At 42.8% G+C, this 15,854-nt stretch overlaps 1 protein-coding gene across 1 annotated transcript in view; it reads right to left on the reverse strand.

Moving 5' to 3' along the window:
* LIG1 (DNA ligase 1) overlaps nt 1-15,854 on the reverse strand; it is a 156,446-nt gene that overhangs the window by 19,514 nt on the left and 121,078 nt on the right. Inside the window, exons 15-19 of the mRNA XM_068241007.1 lie at nt 14,049-14,140; nt 7,924-8,023; nt 4,421-4,506; nt 4,188-4,303; nt 2,347-2,442 (exon numbers count right to left, since the gene is read on the reverse strand). Coding sequence (XP_068097108.1) covers nt 2,347-2,442; nt 4,188-4,303; nt 4,421-4,506; nt 7,924-8,023; nt 14,049-14,140 — 490 coding nt within the window. The remainder of the gene's footprint in view (nt 1-2,346; nt 2,443-4,187; nt 4,304-4,420; nt 4,507-7,923; nt 8,024-14,048; nt 14,141-15,854) is intronic.

The raw sequence follows: 15,854 nt of genomic DNA on the forward strand, positions 1-15,854 counted from the left end.
AACTATGGAAAGATGCATATCATTTTAAAGATCACTTTCTCCTCTTCCCAATGATATATAAATCGCCGCCCTACGCCTTTTAGTTTTCGCTATTATCGCGATTGAAATTGCAGCGACTGCGATTTCGATTGCGAAAATAGAGAAAACTAAAAGGCGTAGGGCGACGATTTAGGGGTCGTCAGAAAGAGGAGAAAGAGAGCTTTAAATGATATCCATCTTTCCATAGTTACGTTGTATTACACAGGGCGACTTTTTCTGCTGAATGCAGCTGCTGACTTTGAGAAAAAGTCACCCTGTGTAATACAATGTAACTATGGAAAGATGGATATCATTTTAAAGCTCTCTTTATCCTCTTTCTGACGACCCCCAAATCGTCGCCCTACGCCTTTTAGTTTTCTCTATTTTCGCAATCGAAATCGCAGCCACGGCAATTTCAATCGCAAAAATAGAGAAAACTAAAAGGCGTAGGGTGGCGGTTTATATATCATTGGAAAGAGGAGAAAGAGAGCTTTAAAATGATATGCATCTTTCCATAGTTTCTGCACTGCTCGGAGTCCCTTTAACCTCCTGAGCGGTATGGACGAGCTCAGCTCGTCCATCACCGCCGGAGGCTGCCGCTCAGGCCCTGCTGGGCCGATTTTCTTCAAATAAAGTGCAGCACACGCAGCCGGCACTTTGCCAGCCGCGTGTGCTGCCTGATCGCCGCCGCTCTGCGGCGATTCGCCGCGAGCAGCGGCGAAAGAGGGTCCCCCCAGCCGCCTGAGCCCTGCGCAGCCGGAACAAAAAGTTCCGGCCAGCGCTAAGGGCTGGATCGGAGGCGGCTGACGTCAGGACGTCGGCTGACGTCCATGACGTCACTCCGCTCGTCGCTATGGCGACGATCTAAGCAAAACAAGGAAGGCCGCTCATTGCGGCCTTCCTTGTTTATTCTGGGCGCCGGAGGCGATCGGAAGAACGCCTCCGGAGCGCCCTCTAGTGGGCTTTCATGCAGCCAACTTTCAGTTGGCTGCATGAAATAAGTTTTTTTTTTATTAAAAAAAAACCCTCCCGCAGCCTCCCTGGCGATCTCAATAGAACGCCGGGGAGGTTAAACTTCTTTTGTCTGACAATACAGCCATGATATAAACCGCTTAAAGTGTTGATAATGCTACATAATGTCATATAATCTGCGATGACGGCAATAATTACTTTTTATTCCATTTACCAGTTTATTCATAAAATAATTTTACAATTATAGATGTATTAGATTATATATAAATGATTTAGCTAATAGGAAGTTTACTTTAGTTAGTACCCAATATGTTTAAAGTGGATCTGAGATGAACTTTTACTGTGTTCCTTTCCTATTGTTTATAGGGCATTCCTCAAGCCAAATACTTTTGTTTTTATTTTAATACTCTAATTCCCTATAAACTAAATAAGCCTCGCCCACAGCTTTTCAGAGAGCCTTGGCATTTTCAGACAGTAGCAAGGGCTCATGGGAGCTCAGTCTGGGCAGGAGGGAGGGGGAGGTATTACTAGCTAGAGATTTCAGAGGCAGGGGGGGGGGGGGGGGGAATTCGTTTTTTTTCATAGGCTGAGTGCTGAAGATGCAGATAAGCTTGCCTGTGTGTAATGTTTACAAACAACATGGCTGCTGTCATTGTATCACAGAAAGAAATAATCATTCTATTGAAGCGGTTTGCAGCTAGATTTGCTGTGTAAACTATCTAAACTTTAGATAAGATATATCATCTCGGATCCACTTTAAAGAAATCAGATTAATGTACTGAATAGTTATACACATACATTTTTTATGAGTGCCACATACTGTATCAGTGTTTTATCTCTTGTCTCCAGCCAAGAGTAGTATAAATAAATTTACTTTTTGCAGAGACTGTCTGACTGTCTAATTTACAGTACCCTATGAGCAAGTTGGGGGTTCAGGCCAAGTACCTCAAAATAAAATGTGAGCACATTTTCTTAATTTGAGCACACAAACACCACCAAATCACACACTCTTAATTCCTTCTCTATATTTTTTTTTACTGTTTGCAAAAACAATTTACACTTCTAGATAGCCTTCTACTTTTGGAGATATTGGCTTTCTTTTAGCTTATGGACACTTTCTGAATATTTGAAAATCCTTTTTAACTCTTTTCAGAGGTATATTTCAAAATACATTTTTCACTTCACTTTTTATAGCTTCCATTGGTGGGACAATGGACGCAACCAATAGTTATTTTCTACATACTGCCAAATAAGCGAGCAAGGTCAGGAAAAAATATTTTATAAAAGAAGTAGTAGAAAGGACCAACAGGGAAGGTTACCTGGTTTGTAGAGAGAGCACGGAACAAAAAATATTACCTTGGGTATCCTGTTAATTATATCAGGATATTTTGATGTATTGTTTTCTTGATTTCTACTATATACATGTACATCTCCATTCTCCAATATATGTATCTATTAGGAAAAAAAGAACAAAAAAAAATACAGTAAATCAGTATACAATTTTATAACAGTATTTCTAGCTCTTCTTAGCTTTTTCCCCCCATAAAACAATATTTGCCAACAGAAGATACACGGTCAATGTCAACCAGCAATGCAAGAAAGAGAGACTTCAACTGCTGAGCTCCTTACATTGCTATTCGTTCGATCTTGAAGTGTTAGTATACATACATTTACGTGTGCTTAAAATATGTCAAAATGCTGGCGCTATTGACGTTTTAAGATATAGGTTTGTCAACTCCAGCATTCACAATTAACTGTGCACATACAGACAGTGGGCCGATTACAGTGCCGACAGTGGGCTAATTACAGTGTGCGCTGATCTCTTAAAATGAGCCATAAATTACTTCTCTCCTATGTTGTTGGCATTTACAGTAAGTAGTAGAAATCTGACATTACCGACAGATTTTGGGCTCGTCTATCTCTCCATAGGGGATTCTCAGCATGACCTTTATTCTTTATAAATACACTCCCTGAAAAAGAATTAAACAAAGATGCTGGCCAGCCTCCCTGCTCACCGTACACTTTTTTGGCAGTTGGACAGAGCAACTGCCATTCACTAAGTGCATGTTGAAAATAAGGAAATCCCTGTGAACCCCGCATAAGGACATGGGCTAGTCCAAAACCTGTTGGTTCTGTCAGATTTCTAGTACCTACTGTAAGTGACAGCAACATAGAGGAAACGTAATTTATGGCTCCTTTTTACTCTGGAAGAGATGCACTTCTTAACTGTAATTGTTTACATACATTTTAAGATTTTTACGACAGAGGTACTTTAAGTATAAATAAGCCCTGCTTCAAAAAAAAAAAAAAAAAAAAAATAAGTTATACCAAGGAAAGGGGTTAGAATCTCGATTTGGGTTTTACTGCCATTTGTGTCCCCACCTGGTAGATAATTCCTTACTTCCTCTCTGGACAGTTGGTGAATGTTTCCAAGACAACAAACTGAATCCCACAAGATTTTTGCTGCTGTCTCATTTCCAGTTAGGCAGAAAGGAATTGAAAATATCTGCACTGGAAACACAATATGGAGCAAAAACCGAAACTCTTGTTGAAGTTATACTTCGTTTGTTTTGAGTCTCTGTAAACTTAGTGAAATCATCTTATAGAGAACCTGAACTGAAAATAAAAAGTCAACATAACCATACACAGGTCATACTTACCTCCTGTGTAGTCTACTCCTCAATCTCTTTCCCCTCTCCTGCATCCCATTTGTCCACTGTGATCAATGGAATGCTCTATCCTCCATTTTAAAAATGGCCATTACCACATAACAGTTTCCTGGTCAGCACACTGTTAAACTGTAATATCACCTAGTTGAGCCATAGGGAAACATAGACATTACCTTGCACATTCAGTTGTAACTGTCAGCTGCTGATATATAACTGACAGTAACTGGCATATTTCAGTTCTGAAAAAATATTGTCAGAACTGGAAGGGTCACTGTAAGAAGAAAATAGTGAGCTTCTGAGAGGAACTGACGGTGATGTAAGTATGTAATATTCATTTGCAGCTACGTCATGTGTTCATTTTAAATAATTTTACTCGCTTCAGGTTCCCTTTAACCTTCACAAAAAGGGAACATGTTTAAAACAATGTATATATTGAGATCAAAAGAGAATCTTAAAAGTTTAAAGTTAAAGCAATTTTTCCATTAAAAGGGATATGGATTTGTTCCCCTTGCTGCACCCAATAAATACCTGTGCACGTTCCCCATCGTATTTATATTCACAGGTAAAAGCGGCTTCCTCAAACCTCTTCAAAACTTCAGTAACTCCTTTTGTTGGGTGTGCCAACATTGGCTTTAATGGAACCCCTAAAAAGAAGAACAGAAAAACTGTAACATACACACAGTATATTCTTCAGTCACAAATTCATATATTGGTTTAGCTGAGAATGCAGCAATTTTCAGGTACAGTGTACTGCTCAATACCTGGAGTAAGATGGCAATGTTGAGGCAGCTCTTTAATTCCGTGTTTCAGAAGGGCTGGAATGACTACATCATAGTTTGGTAACTCGCTAAGATACAAACAGACATGGTTTAAGTTAAACCTTGCTAAAGCTCATAGTGGTTCAGTACATACGGAGGCAAATTTATCAAAGCAGGTGCAAAAGTAAAGCAATTGCCCAGACCAGCCAATCATATTCCACTTCAATAAAAAGCTAAAACCTGACTGGCTGCTAAACAGAACTGTGCGGCTTTTACTCAAGTAGCCTTTGCACCCGTTTTTATAAATACACCCCATTGTATATTATTAAACTCTTCGACATAAAAGTGTACTCGAGGCGATATGTGACATGATGAGATAAACGTGTATGTGCAGTACAAAACATTAATAACCAGGCTGATTTAAGTGTTTTATTTTGCTGCTGAGAGAGTTAATTTTTAAGCATGGAAGTAACAGCTTCTGTCTAGTTGGTACCTTTTAAAAGTTTTCCTGGCCGAATACAACTTCTGAGGGCAGGGAGAGATAAAGGGACTCCGAGCAGTGCGGAAACTATGGAAAGATGCATATCATTTTAAAGCTCTCTTTGTCCTCTTTCCAATGATATATAAACCTCCGCCCTACGCCTTTTAGTTTTCGTGATTTTCGCGATTGAAATTGCCGCGGCCGCGATTTCAATCGTGAAAATAAAGAAAACTAAAAGGCGTAGAGCAACGATTTAGGGGTCGTCAGAAAGGGGAGAAAGAGAGCTTTAAAATGATATCCATCTTTCCATAATTACATTGTATTACACAGGGCGACTTTTTCTCAAAGTCAGCAGCTCCATTCAGCAGAAAAAGTCGCCCTGTGTAATACAAGATAACTATGGAAAGATGGATATCATTTTAAAGCTCTCTTTCTCCTCTTTCTGGCGACCCCTAAATCGTTGCTCTACGCCTTTTAGTTTTCTTTATTTTCGCGATTGAAATCGCGGCCGCGGCAATTTCAATCGCGAAAACTAAAAAGCGTAGGGTGGCGGGTTATATATCATTGGAAAGAGGAGAAAGAGAGCTTTAAAATGATATGCATGTTTCCATAGTTTTCGCACTGCTCGGAGTCCCTTAAACTACATGAACTATTGACCTTTTTTTAACACCACAACAACCAACCTACTTTGTTAAGGTTTTAAAAAAGAAAACCATGAGATACTTAGTCATTTTTTAGGGTTAGGAGGATAAACACAATTGTTTAGTATATCCGTTTATTTTCAGCTCGAGTTCACTTTAAAGGAATACTATCGATTGAAACGACTTTTTTTTTATAATACTCTATATTAGTGTAGACATTACCCCTAGTGCTAGGGGCACTTTATTTATTCACCCAGGTCTCTCTCTCGCTATCCGTGCTTAAAAAATAATTTCTCACACAGCTCATAGTAGTTTGGGTCACCCTGAGCTGCTTGGTTACTCTGTCACACACCTCACAAATATTTTTCACTGTGTCACTCACAGCATGCAGGAGACCTGAGGAGAAATAGGCTGATCTGAGGTGGTAGCAGGTAACTAAATGAGCTGTAATATTGCTGGAATATAACTAGCTATAACACTAGTCTGTGTTTACACTCAGACTGTCTGCCTGCTTGAGGTGATTCACTCCAGGCTGCATCCACTTTACAAGCTGCTGAGAGGGGCAGACCACTGTCTACAATTAGCATTATTAGTATCTTTATCAGTCAAGAGAAGCAAAGATAATAAACACGCATTGCTAGAATCTTTAACCCCTTACCACCATATCAATAAGATTCTTTCAGCAAGGTGATAATTAAACTATAAACTGAGGAGTTGATAGCAACTCCCCTGTGCAGAGACATGGTCTAGCCCTCTGGGAGCTCAGTATTAGATACATTTTGTATCCAACACTGACGCCAAAACTGACGGAGGATTTTACAGCTGAGAGGAACAGCTGCGTGAGGAAACAAATTGCTCCTAGTACCGTATATACTCGCAAGCAAGCCGACCCGCATATAAGCCGACCCCCCCACTTTTAACTGAAAAAACAGAAAAAAATGATTGACCCTCATGTAAGCCGGGGGTAGGAAATGCTGGCCGTGTGATTCCCTCATGTGTGTCCCAGTATAGCTAGTATAGTGTCCATTATGGGTAGGTAGTGCCCTGTATAGCTAGTAAAGTGCCCAGTATAGCTAGTATAGTGCTCAGTATAGCTAGTATAGTGCCCAGTATAGTTAGTATAGTGCCCTAGTATAGTGCTCAGTATAGGTAGGTAGTGCTCAGTATAGCTAGTATAGTGCTCAGTATAGCTAGTAAAGTGCCACAGTATAGCTAGTAAAGTGCCACAGTATAGCTAGTAAAGTGCCCCAGTATAGCTAGTAAAGTGCCCCAGTATAGCTAGTATAGTGCCCCCAGTATAGCTAGCATAGTGCTCAGTATAGCTAGCATAGTGTTCAGTATAGCTAGTATAGTGTTCAGTATAGCTAGTATAGTGTTCAGTATAGCCAGTATAGTGTTCAGTATAGCTAGTATAGGGCCCAGTATAGCTAGAATAGTGCCCCAGTATAGCTATTATAATGCCCCGGTATAGCTAGTATAGTGCCCCAATGTAAGTAGATAGTGCCCAGTATAGCTAGTATAGTGCTCAGTATAGGTAGATAGTGTCCCGACCCCCGCCCGCCCGCCGCCGCCGCCGCTGCTGCTGCTATTATTAGCTTACCCGGCGGCTTCCCATATCCCTCCCTCCGTCTCCTGCACTGGCTTGTAAATAGTTCGCAGCAGCTCGCCCCACGGCGGCTGCTGTGTGATGACGGAGGAAGCTGTAGGCAGAGCGGCTTCCTGTACGGGCGATGTGTATCGCCGTTGCTATGGGAACCGCTCTGCCTACAGCTTCCTCCGTCATCACACAGCAGCCGCCGTGGGGCGAGCTGCTGCGAACTATTTACAAGCCAGTGCAGGAGACGGAGGGAGGGATATGGGAAGCCGCCGGGTAAGCTAATAGCAGCGGCGGCGGCGGAGGGGGGGGTATAAGGAGCAAACATGACTCGCAAGCAAGCCGACCCCCCAACTTTTGGCCCACTTTTGGGGGGTCAAAAATTCGGCTTGCTTGCGAGTATATACGGTACTTGTCCTAATGTGTGCTACAACATACAGCATTTAAAAATAAATGCATACATCAATAGTATTCCTTTAAGGAAGAAGACGATATTGAGCGATATCAGAGATAATCAACTAATAATTATAAATGAGATATAAAAAGTAACATTTAAAAACACCTCTGTCATGAGATTTTGATAAAAGTGGCAGGGCAAGGAATACGGGTAGAAAACTTTATTTACTGTAACCAAAGAAATATTGTGCATACAAGATAAAAAACAGAAAGAGGTCGATTAACATGGATTTCAATTTTAACTCAGTGTTAGAATTTATTCTGTTTTGCCTATTTGGTGGTATTTGGCTTTTTTGCAAAAGCTTATTTTAACATAATAAACAAGAAAACAAACCAGAATGTCTGTTTCAGGATCAAGGCGTGTTCTTCAATCCAGGCTTTTTTAGCTTCTGTAGTCTTTCCCTTAGAGGCATCTATCACAGCAGGGGGAAAATCTGTGGTAAGAATACATAGTACACACACATTACAATTTTAAATATAATACTAGGGCCCATTAACTCTACCTATCGATATCTCTAGCAATGATTTAGCATGGAAAGCCATTTTTCCCTTTTTCCGTGAGCAATTTTTTTGTGATAAATTCAACGTGTCTTCAAATTAGATTGATCGATCATTTATTCACACATACACGCAGTACAGTATACATGATGCAACAGCATTTTTATCAAAGACCCAGTTTTCAATAGTTTCCAATTGGTCTACAACAGAATTTATATTGGATACTTCAAAAATCTGGAAGAGATGGGAAATCTTGCACTACGGAGTATCAGAAAAATATATGGTATTAGACACTTGTGCCCAGCTTGTGTCCTACCAACATCCCACAGCCTACTGACGGGCTTTTTGGCCCAACTACAGGCGTTTTAACTACGCTCATACATTAAGTGTATCTTTTATTGCATGTTTTAACGATTAATGTGGTACTTCACTACAAAGTGCTCCTCCTTCCTTTGTTCTATTTCCAAAATCTGCACGACAATCATAACTGTAGCAGCACCAGCCACTAGAAGGTTGCATGTTGCTTTCGGAAGTGCACAACTGACATATTTTCCCCATATTGTACCCTTGAGAATGCGATCTCCACTTCTCTCAAAACATCAGACTTGGCTTTGGACATTGTTTTGAACATTAAATCTTCCAACCTTACCTTGGAGTACTGATTCAATCCATATGTACTCAGCCAGCTATGATGGTGGTGATAGCCACCATTTTAAACCTTGAACACTGACCAAGGATAAGGTCCAGGCGTACCGCCAGCAGGTGCAGAATATGACACTGGTGCAAAAAACACAGGCTGGTACTCAACACTGCCAAAACGGTTGAGCTGATCATTGACTTCAGGAAGTCTGCCCACACCCCCGCCTCCAATCTACATCAATGGCACTGAGATGGCTAGAGTACTCTGCGCCCTCCTGGGCACTACCATCTCTAGCGATCTCAGCTGGAAGCTGGAACATGACAGCCCCCCAGTGGAAAGCCCAGCAGAGACTTTTCTCCATTCGCCAACTGAGGACGTTTGGCATGGCCCAAGAGATCCTGAAAAGTTTCTACCACGCCACCACTTGATTCTCTGCTCTTCCATCTTTGTCTGGTATGTCGGCGCCACTGCTGGTGACAGGCTCAAACTGTAGAGGGTCATTAGGTCGGCAGAGAAGATCATCAGAAGGTCCCTCCCCTCACTCGACCTCCTGTACAGCAACCATATTACGTTCGAGAGCACTGTGAATTGCCAGCAACCTCTCACATCCAGGTCACTGCTTTTTGAGCCTGCTCCCATTGAGCCGGAGGCTCCGGGCCATTTCCACCCAGACCGCTAGACACAGGAACTCCTAAACCCCCCCCCCCCCCCCCCCAAGCCGCAACCAGTCAGTCAACCTGCCCACAATTTTAACTGACTAGTCTTTTCGTGTCACTTTTGTGAACCTTTGTATTCTGTAAACTGTTGTTCTTGGTTTTTATTAATTGCACATTGTGATCCTATCTTTTGTTCTATTCTCTACTTGAGCTTGTTTGTATCGCGCCAAAGCAAATTCCGGGCAAGACCCGGTCATGCTTGGTGAAATAAACGATTCTGACTCTGACCTAATTTCTCCTTGTCCAATTATGGATTGAGTGTTAAAATGCACCTTTGAATTTTAAGGGCTAACATCAAAACATACAAACCTCCCTAAAATGTATTACTTTCAAAGAAAGATCTGTAGCATTCAACTACTAGCTGGGTAGCAAGCTAAGACATTCAGTGAGTTTACAGTAACAAGTGTAAAAAAAACAAAACAATTACAGGCACATACATATAAAACACACTAATTGAGGTTCATAATAAATGCACATGATTAAAATCACAAGTATATAGAAAATTATAGACTGCAGTGCTTGACTCTGCTCAGTTCTAACAGAGTTTGAGTACGAGGAGCTTTGAGGAAAGCCTGAAAGCAAGCAGACCAGCCCCTTCTCCAGCTCATATGTGAACAGAAATATTTACAGTAAAATGTGTCAAATGCTATGGCGATATGCAAATGAGCTATAATAATGGTGGATAGTTGGTTACCAACTAGAACACTAACCATAGCTGTGTTTCCCTAGTTGACTCGAGTACACATCCTTTAACATGAACAACAGTGGGAAATGTTGGTAAGGGCTCTTTTCCACTATGAAATGTGATCGCGATTGCGATTCAATTTCCACCATGCGATTGAGCTACTATGTTCATTACAGCACAATCGAATCCAAAACGCGGCAGGATGACGATTGCGCTTGGACCAAAATTGCAATCGGATCGCACTACTGGAAATTGCTGCTGCAGTTTCCATTAGTTTAATGTACCTTGTGATTTGCGATCAGAATCAAATCGCAAATTGCAGGGTAGTGAAAAAAGGCTCTTATACTGTTGTATTTAGAGGAACAGTGTCGACTAACATGTTTTTAAACTGAGATGGGAATAGTCTAAGTACTGCTGTATATCTTTCCCAGCTTATCTGGTTATCTCTTCCTTTAATGTTATCAATTTCCTTACATAATTTAGTGACAGAGATGACTGGCCAAGGTGAGGGACCAGCGAATCATGAAGGGAAGGGGGTATCCTTCTCCCTACATCTGTTAACCCTGAGTGTACTATAATATATATATATATGTGTGTGTGTGTGTGTGTGTGTGTGTGTGTGTGTGTGTGTGTGTGTGTGTGTGTGTGTGTGTGTGTGTGTGTGTGTGTGTGTGTGTGTGTGTGTGTGTGTGTGTGTGTGTGTGTGTGTGTGTGTGTGTGTGTGTGTGTATATGACAGGTCTGCCCACTCAACCGGCCTGCCCACTCAACCGAAACGGCTCTCACCAAAGTGGTCAATGACCTTGCCTTAGCTAAAGCTGAAGGTAAATACACCATTCTCCTCCTCCTTGACCTTTCAGCAGCTTTTGATACAGTAGATCATCCCCTACTCCTCCAGTCCCTCCAATCCATGGGCATTCACGATCTCGCCCTGACCTGGCTTTCATCCTACCTCTCCAACCGCTCCTTCACGACCTCCTTCAATGAGTCCTCGTCCACCCCCAACCACCTCTCAGTGGGAGTCCCCCAAGGCTCGGTCCTTGGCCCCCTACTGTTCTCCCTATACACATCCTCCATTGGCAAGGTTATCTCCTCCATGGGTTTTAACTATCATCTGTATGCAGATGACACCCAAATCTATCTCCACACCCCTGACATATCCACCACTACCATGGACAAGGTCTCCTCCTGCCTATCTGCCATCTCCTCCTGGATGTCCGCTAGGTTCCTAAAACTAAATCTAGACAAAACGGAATTTATGATCTTCCCACCCCGGTCATCCCTGGACCTCCCAGATGTGCAGGTCACTGTTAACCACACTACTATTCACCCTACCTCTCAAGCCCGCTGTCTGGGTGTCACCCTGGACTCCGCACTCTCCTTCACTCCCCACATCCAAAACCTCACAAAGTCCTGCAACTTCCACCTTCGTAACATCTGTAAGATTCGCCCTTTCCTGACCCCTGCCACCACCAAACTCCTCATCCATGCCCTCATAATTTCCCGCCTCGACTACTGCAATGCCCTTCTGTCTGGACTCCCTAAGACCCGAATAGCCCCACTGCAGTCCATCATGAATGCGGCTGCCAGAATTATCCACTCCTCCCATCGCTCCACCAGGGCGGCTCCCCTCCGTGAATCCCTCCACTGGCTTCCTATCCAGTCCAGAATCAGATTCAAGATATTGTGCCTGACCTACAAATCCATCCACAAAACCTGTCCAACCTACATTTCTGATCTTACTCAGAGATACACACCAAGCCGCTCACTCCGCTCCTCCAATGAACTTCGCCTGACCGTCCCCCGCATCACCCAGTCCCATGCACGCCTCCAAGACTTCTCAAGAGCCGCTCCGACACTATGGAACTCCCTACCTCCACCCATTAGGGCAGCCCCCTCCTTCAACACCTTCAAGAAGGCCCTCAAAACTCACCTTTTCACTCTTGCCTACTACCCCTCACAATTGCTCTAATCCCACAGCCGAACTCTGGTCCCCTACCTCTCGTGTCCCTACCTCTCCCTCTAGATTGTAAGCCTTTGGGCAGGGTCCTCACTCCTTTTGTGTCCTACCTGATCATGCACCTCTATTACTGTGCACCCATGCTATGCATTTGAGTGAACCTAACAACACAATTTAGGAGGTACTACTGCGGGGCATATGCTCCAAGCAACAAAGACACTTGTTTGTAGAAAAATTATCAAAATGATTTTATTAATTATCAAAATTAGAATACACAATAAAAAAGAAATTCGCACATTAAAACAACAAGCAACCCACTAGCCGTCAACACACTACCCACTCATACCAACATCTGCACATGCCCATACACCCCTGATGAAATGGCTCACATATAGGGACTCAAATATCGGCTGATTCACATTGGATGGTTGCAATGGAAGTTCATATGTGGGACATCTGTTTGATGTCAACAGTTGGTAAAAATTGATAAAGCAAAGTCCAGCCGAACCCAGCAGAATGTGACAGGCTTATATAAAGATAAAGGTAATTAGCCAGGACAAGCAGATCTCTTCCAATGCTCGTTTAAAGCAAACAGTTCCAAAGGCACAGACAGGAAGCAACGGAAAGCTGCAGGATAGCGGCAGATCAAAAAGCAAAGTTCATCAAAGTATAAGCAGGAGCGACAGACACTGTGCTTGCCAATATGCGGAGCAAAGCGTGAACATGACATATACTCCCAAAGAGGGCAATGCATACAGTACCAAATATTGGTGTCTCATCAGCTCCAATCCGGATATGCAGTGCAGGATAGCGGCAGATCAAAGCAAAGTTCATCAAAGTATAAGCAGGAGCGACAGACACTGTGCTTGCCAATATGCGGAGCAAAGCGTGAACATGACATATACTCCCAAAGAGGGCAATGCATACAGTACCAAATAATGGTGTCTCATCAGCTCCAATCCGGATGTGCAGTGGAGGATATTGGAAACAAAGCAGCTCACTCCTATAACAGGCAGCAGGTATACATCGTCGCTTCACGAGTTGTTTGCAGGAGACGTGCTGGGAAGGGCAGAATCCAGCCTGGGGGTGTATTGATCAGGCAGCGCAGGGTGACATGGCAAGCAGGTGCGGGCAGCCTCAGGACGCAACACCACGCTGTCCTAACTCTGGTCCCCTACCTCTCGTGTCCCTACCTCTCCCTCTAGATTGTAAGCCTTTGGGCAGGGTCCTCACTCCTTTTGTGTCCTACCTGATCATGCACCTCTATTACTGTGCACCCATGCTATGCATTTGAGTGAACCTAACTTGCCTAACTCCATGCTCCCATCCAGTGACTAAGCATTACCTTGTACTCATACTGTGCTGTGTGATCTGGTTTTCTTGTATTCCTGTATTGTCATATTGCTGTTTGTCACCCCTAAATATTGTCTGTAACCTAAATTAATGTCTAGCGCTGCGTAATATGTTGGCGCTTTATAAATACAACAAATAAATAATAAATAAATAATAGGTCTCACTAGCTTAAACTGCAGCTGCTTGTGACTGTCTGAGTACAATGCACTGAGAGCAGAGGAATGTATTTTGTTATGTACAGCATAAAATAAACATTTGTAATTGTGTGAAACCTGATGCCAAAGCATGATTTTCATACTAAAGTATTTTTGCTTTCAAAGCAAAATACTCTGTAGTCTTCTGAGATTTGCAGAGACCAGCACTGGCTGTGTCACAATTCTCATGAAGCACAGGCTCCCCTTTGCTAATAATTTGTTCCAATGCAGCTACAACCCACACACCACGAATTACAGCTTTTGTCTCCGATATTTAACATGAAAAGTAGGAAAATGCTTACACAACTACTTAGACATTTGTACATTGTCATTTTAGAACACTTGGTTATTGATTGTGTTTCTTTAGCATGCCTCACTAGGACTACATATCTGCCTAATACATGCAGACCTTACCTTGGCCAGGTGGTGTGAGGCACACAGCTTGTGCAATAGCTGAAAGGATAGAAAGCTCTGCTAATCCTATCCGAAGTTTTCCTCCCAAAGATCTGAAAATGTAACAGAAAAGTGAAATTACTTTTAGGGCCCTTTTCCACTAGCAATCGCTAGTGTTTGCGCTAAACGCTAGCGATTGCTGAATCGCAAGTGCAGGAAACTTCCCGGCGATTGCGTTCACGATTTTGCTATGCAATGCACTGCATAGCAAAATCGCGGCAAAGATCGCTCCGCGGTGCGATGGCGTTTGAGTCAAAAACGAATCGCGGTAGTGGAAATTACCTACCACGATTCCTATGTTAAAAAGCAAACCGTAGCGATTTCAAAATCACTAGCGGTTTGCGATTCAGCATCGCAAACGCCGCTAGTGGAAAAGGGCCCTTACTGGAGTTTGTATTTTCGTGAATGCACAACCAATAGCAGACCTGCCCCAACTAAAAAGAACAGGAAGTGAAGAACATTTCCACTACTCCCCATATTACTCACTGAATACCTCAGACTTAGACACTAGGATATATAAACCAATATGAAAGCTACACTAGAAGATTTTTTTAAAAAGATGAACAGTACAGCGTTCCGTTATAAACGTATGATCTACTAAACAGTCTTAAGACAAAGCATTTTTTTGGGAACCCGTTAAAAAAATAGAAAGCCAGATACTTACCTAAGGAGAGGGAAGGCTCAGGGTCCTAATGTGCCTTCCATCTCCTCTCACGATGCCCGTTCAAGGGCTGGCTCCACCGTAGCAGTATTTGACAGATTTTGACTAAATTGGTCAAATACGGCTCTTTCCGCCGCAGAAGGGAAGCTTCGGCAGTCTTCATGAGCCTGAGTGCTCCCAAAGACGGCCCGTCTCCATATTGCATACACGCGAGCACCGGGAGAGGAGAGGGAAGGCTCAATAGGACCTAGAGCTTTCCCTCTCCTTAGGTAAGTATCTAGCTTTCTTTTTTTCATAACAGGTTCCCATTTACTTTAAGTTGTAATCATCCACAAACTATTGTTCTTGGGAAAAGCTCAGGGGCTAAACTGTTAGCACAAGAAACAACTCCACAGTTTCTGAGGCAGTATTGACCAAACTGGATCGATATCTGTCTCCAGGCATCTGAGTGAAATTATGGCCTCAATTCACTAAGTTTAACTCCTGTCTTTAATAACTCTTCTGAGCTGTTTTACAGTTATCACAATTATATCACCATGGTGATAACTGTACAACAGCTCAGCAGAGTTATTAAAGACAGGAGTTAAGCTTAGTGAATTGAAGGAGGCCATGTCTTTTATATGATTTATTGGTGAATAAACCTACCATCTATACTATGAAAGTTTTTTGTATTGCTTTTGAGGCTACTGGAGAGCTGCAGAGTCTGTAAGGAATAATGGGGCAGTGATCAGAAGCAAACCCCAGTGATCTGGTGGAGTGCTGTAGTGCGGGACAGTAAGACTGTTTGGCAGTTGCCCAAGTGAGTGCTGCTCTATGGAGAGTGTGCATAATAAGTTAAACCCCATTGTACACAACTAATATTCAACTCGGCCGCTAAAGACTGCCTTGGGCGAGAATCTAGTGCGTCTACGTCAGTGACAGTCACCTGAACTCAGCCAACACCATTGTTCTCTCATGCATTTTTTGCCCCCTGCATTATGTGCTGCACATCATCCGTCCCCTGCAGTCACAGAACACATCACTAGCCTGCAGTGTAGGGACAGGTCTGCACAGCCTCGGTAATGAACGGTCGTTCGAGGGATCATGTCCCAATAGGGGAAAGAGTG

Source organism: Hyperolius riggenbachi, chromosome 6, assembly GCF_040937935.1.
Source record: "Hyperolius riggenbachi isolate aHypRig1 chromosome 6, aHypRig1.pri, whole genome shotgun sequence".
NCBI classification, from domain to species: domain Eukaryota; kingdom Metazoa; phylum Chordata; class Amphibia; order Anura; family Hyperoliidae; genus Hyperolius; species Hyperolius riggenbachi.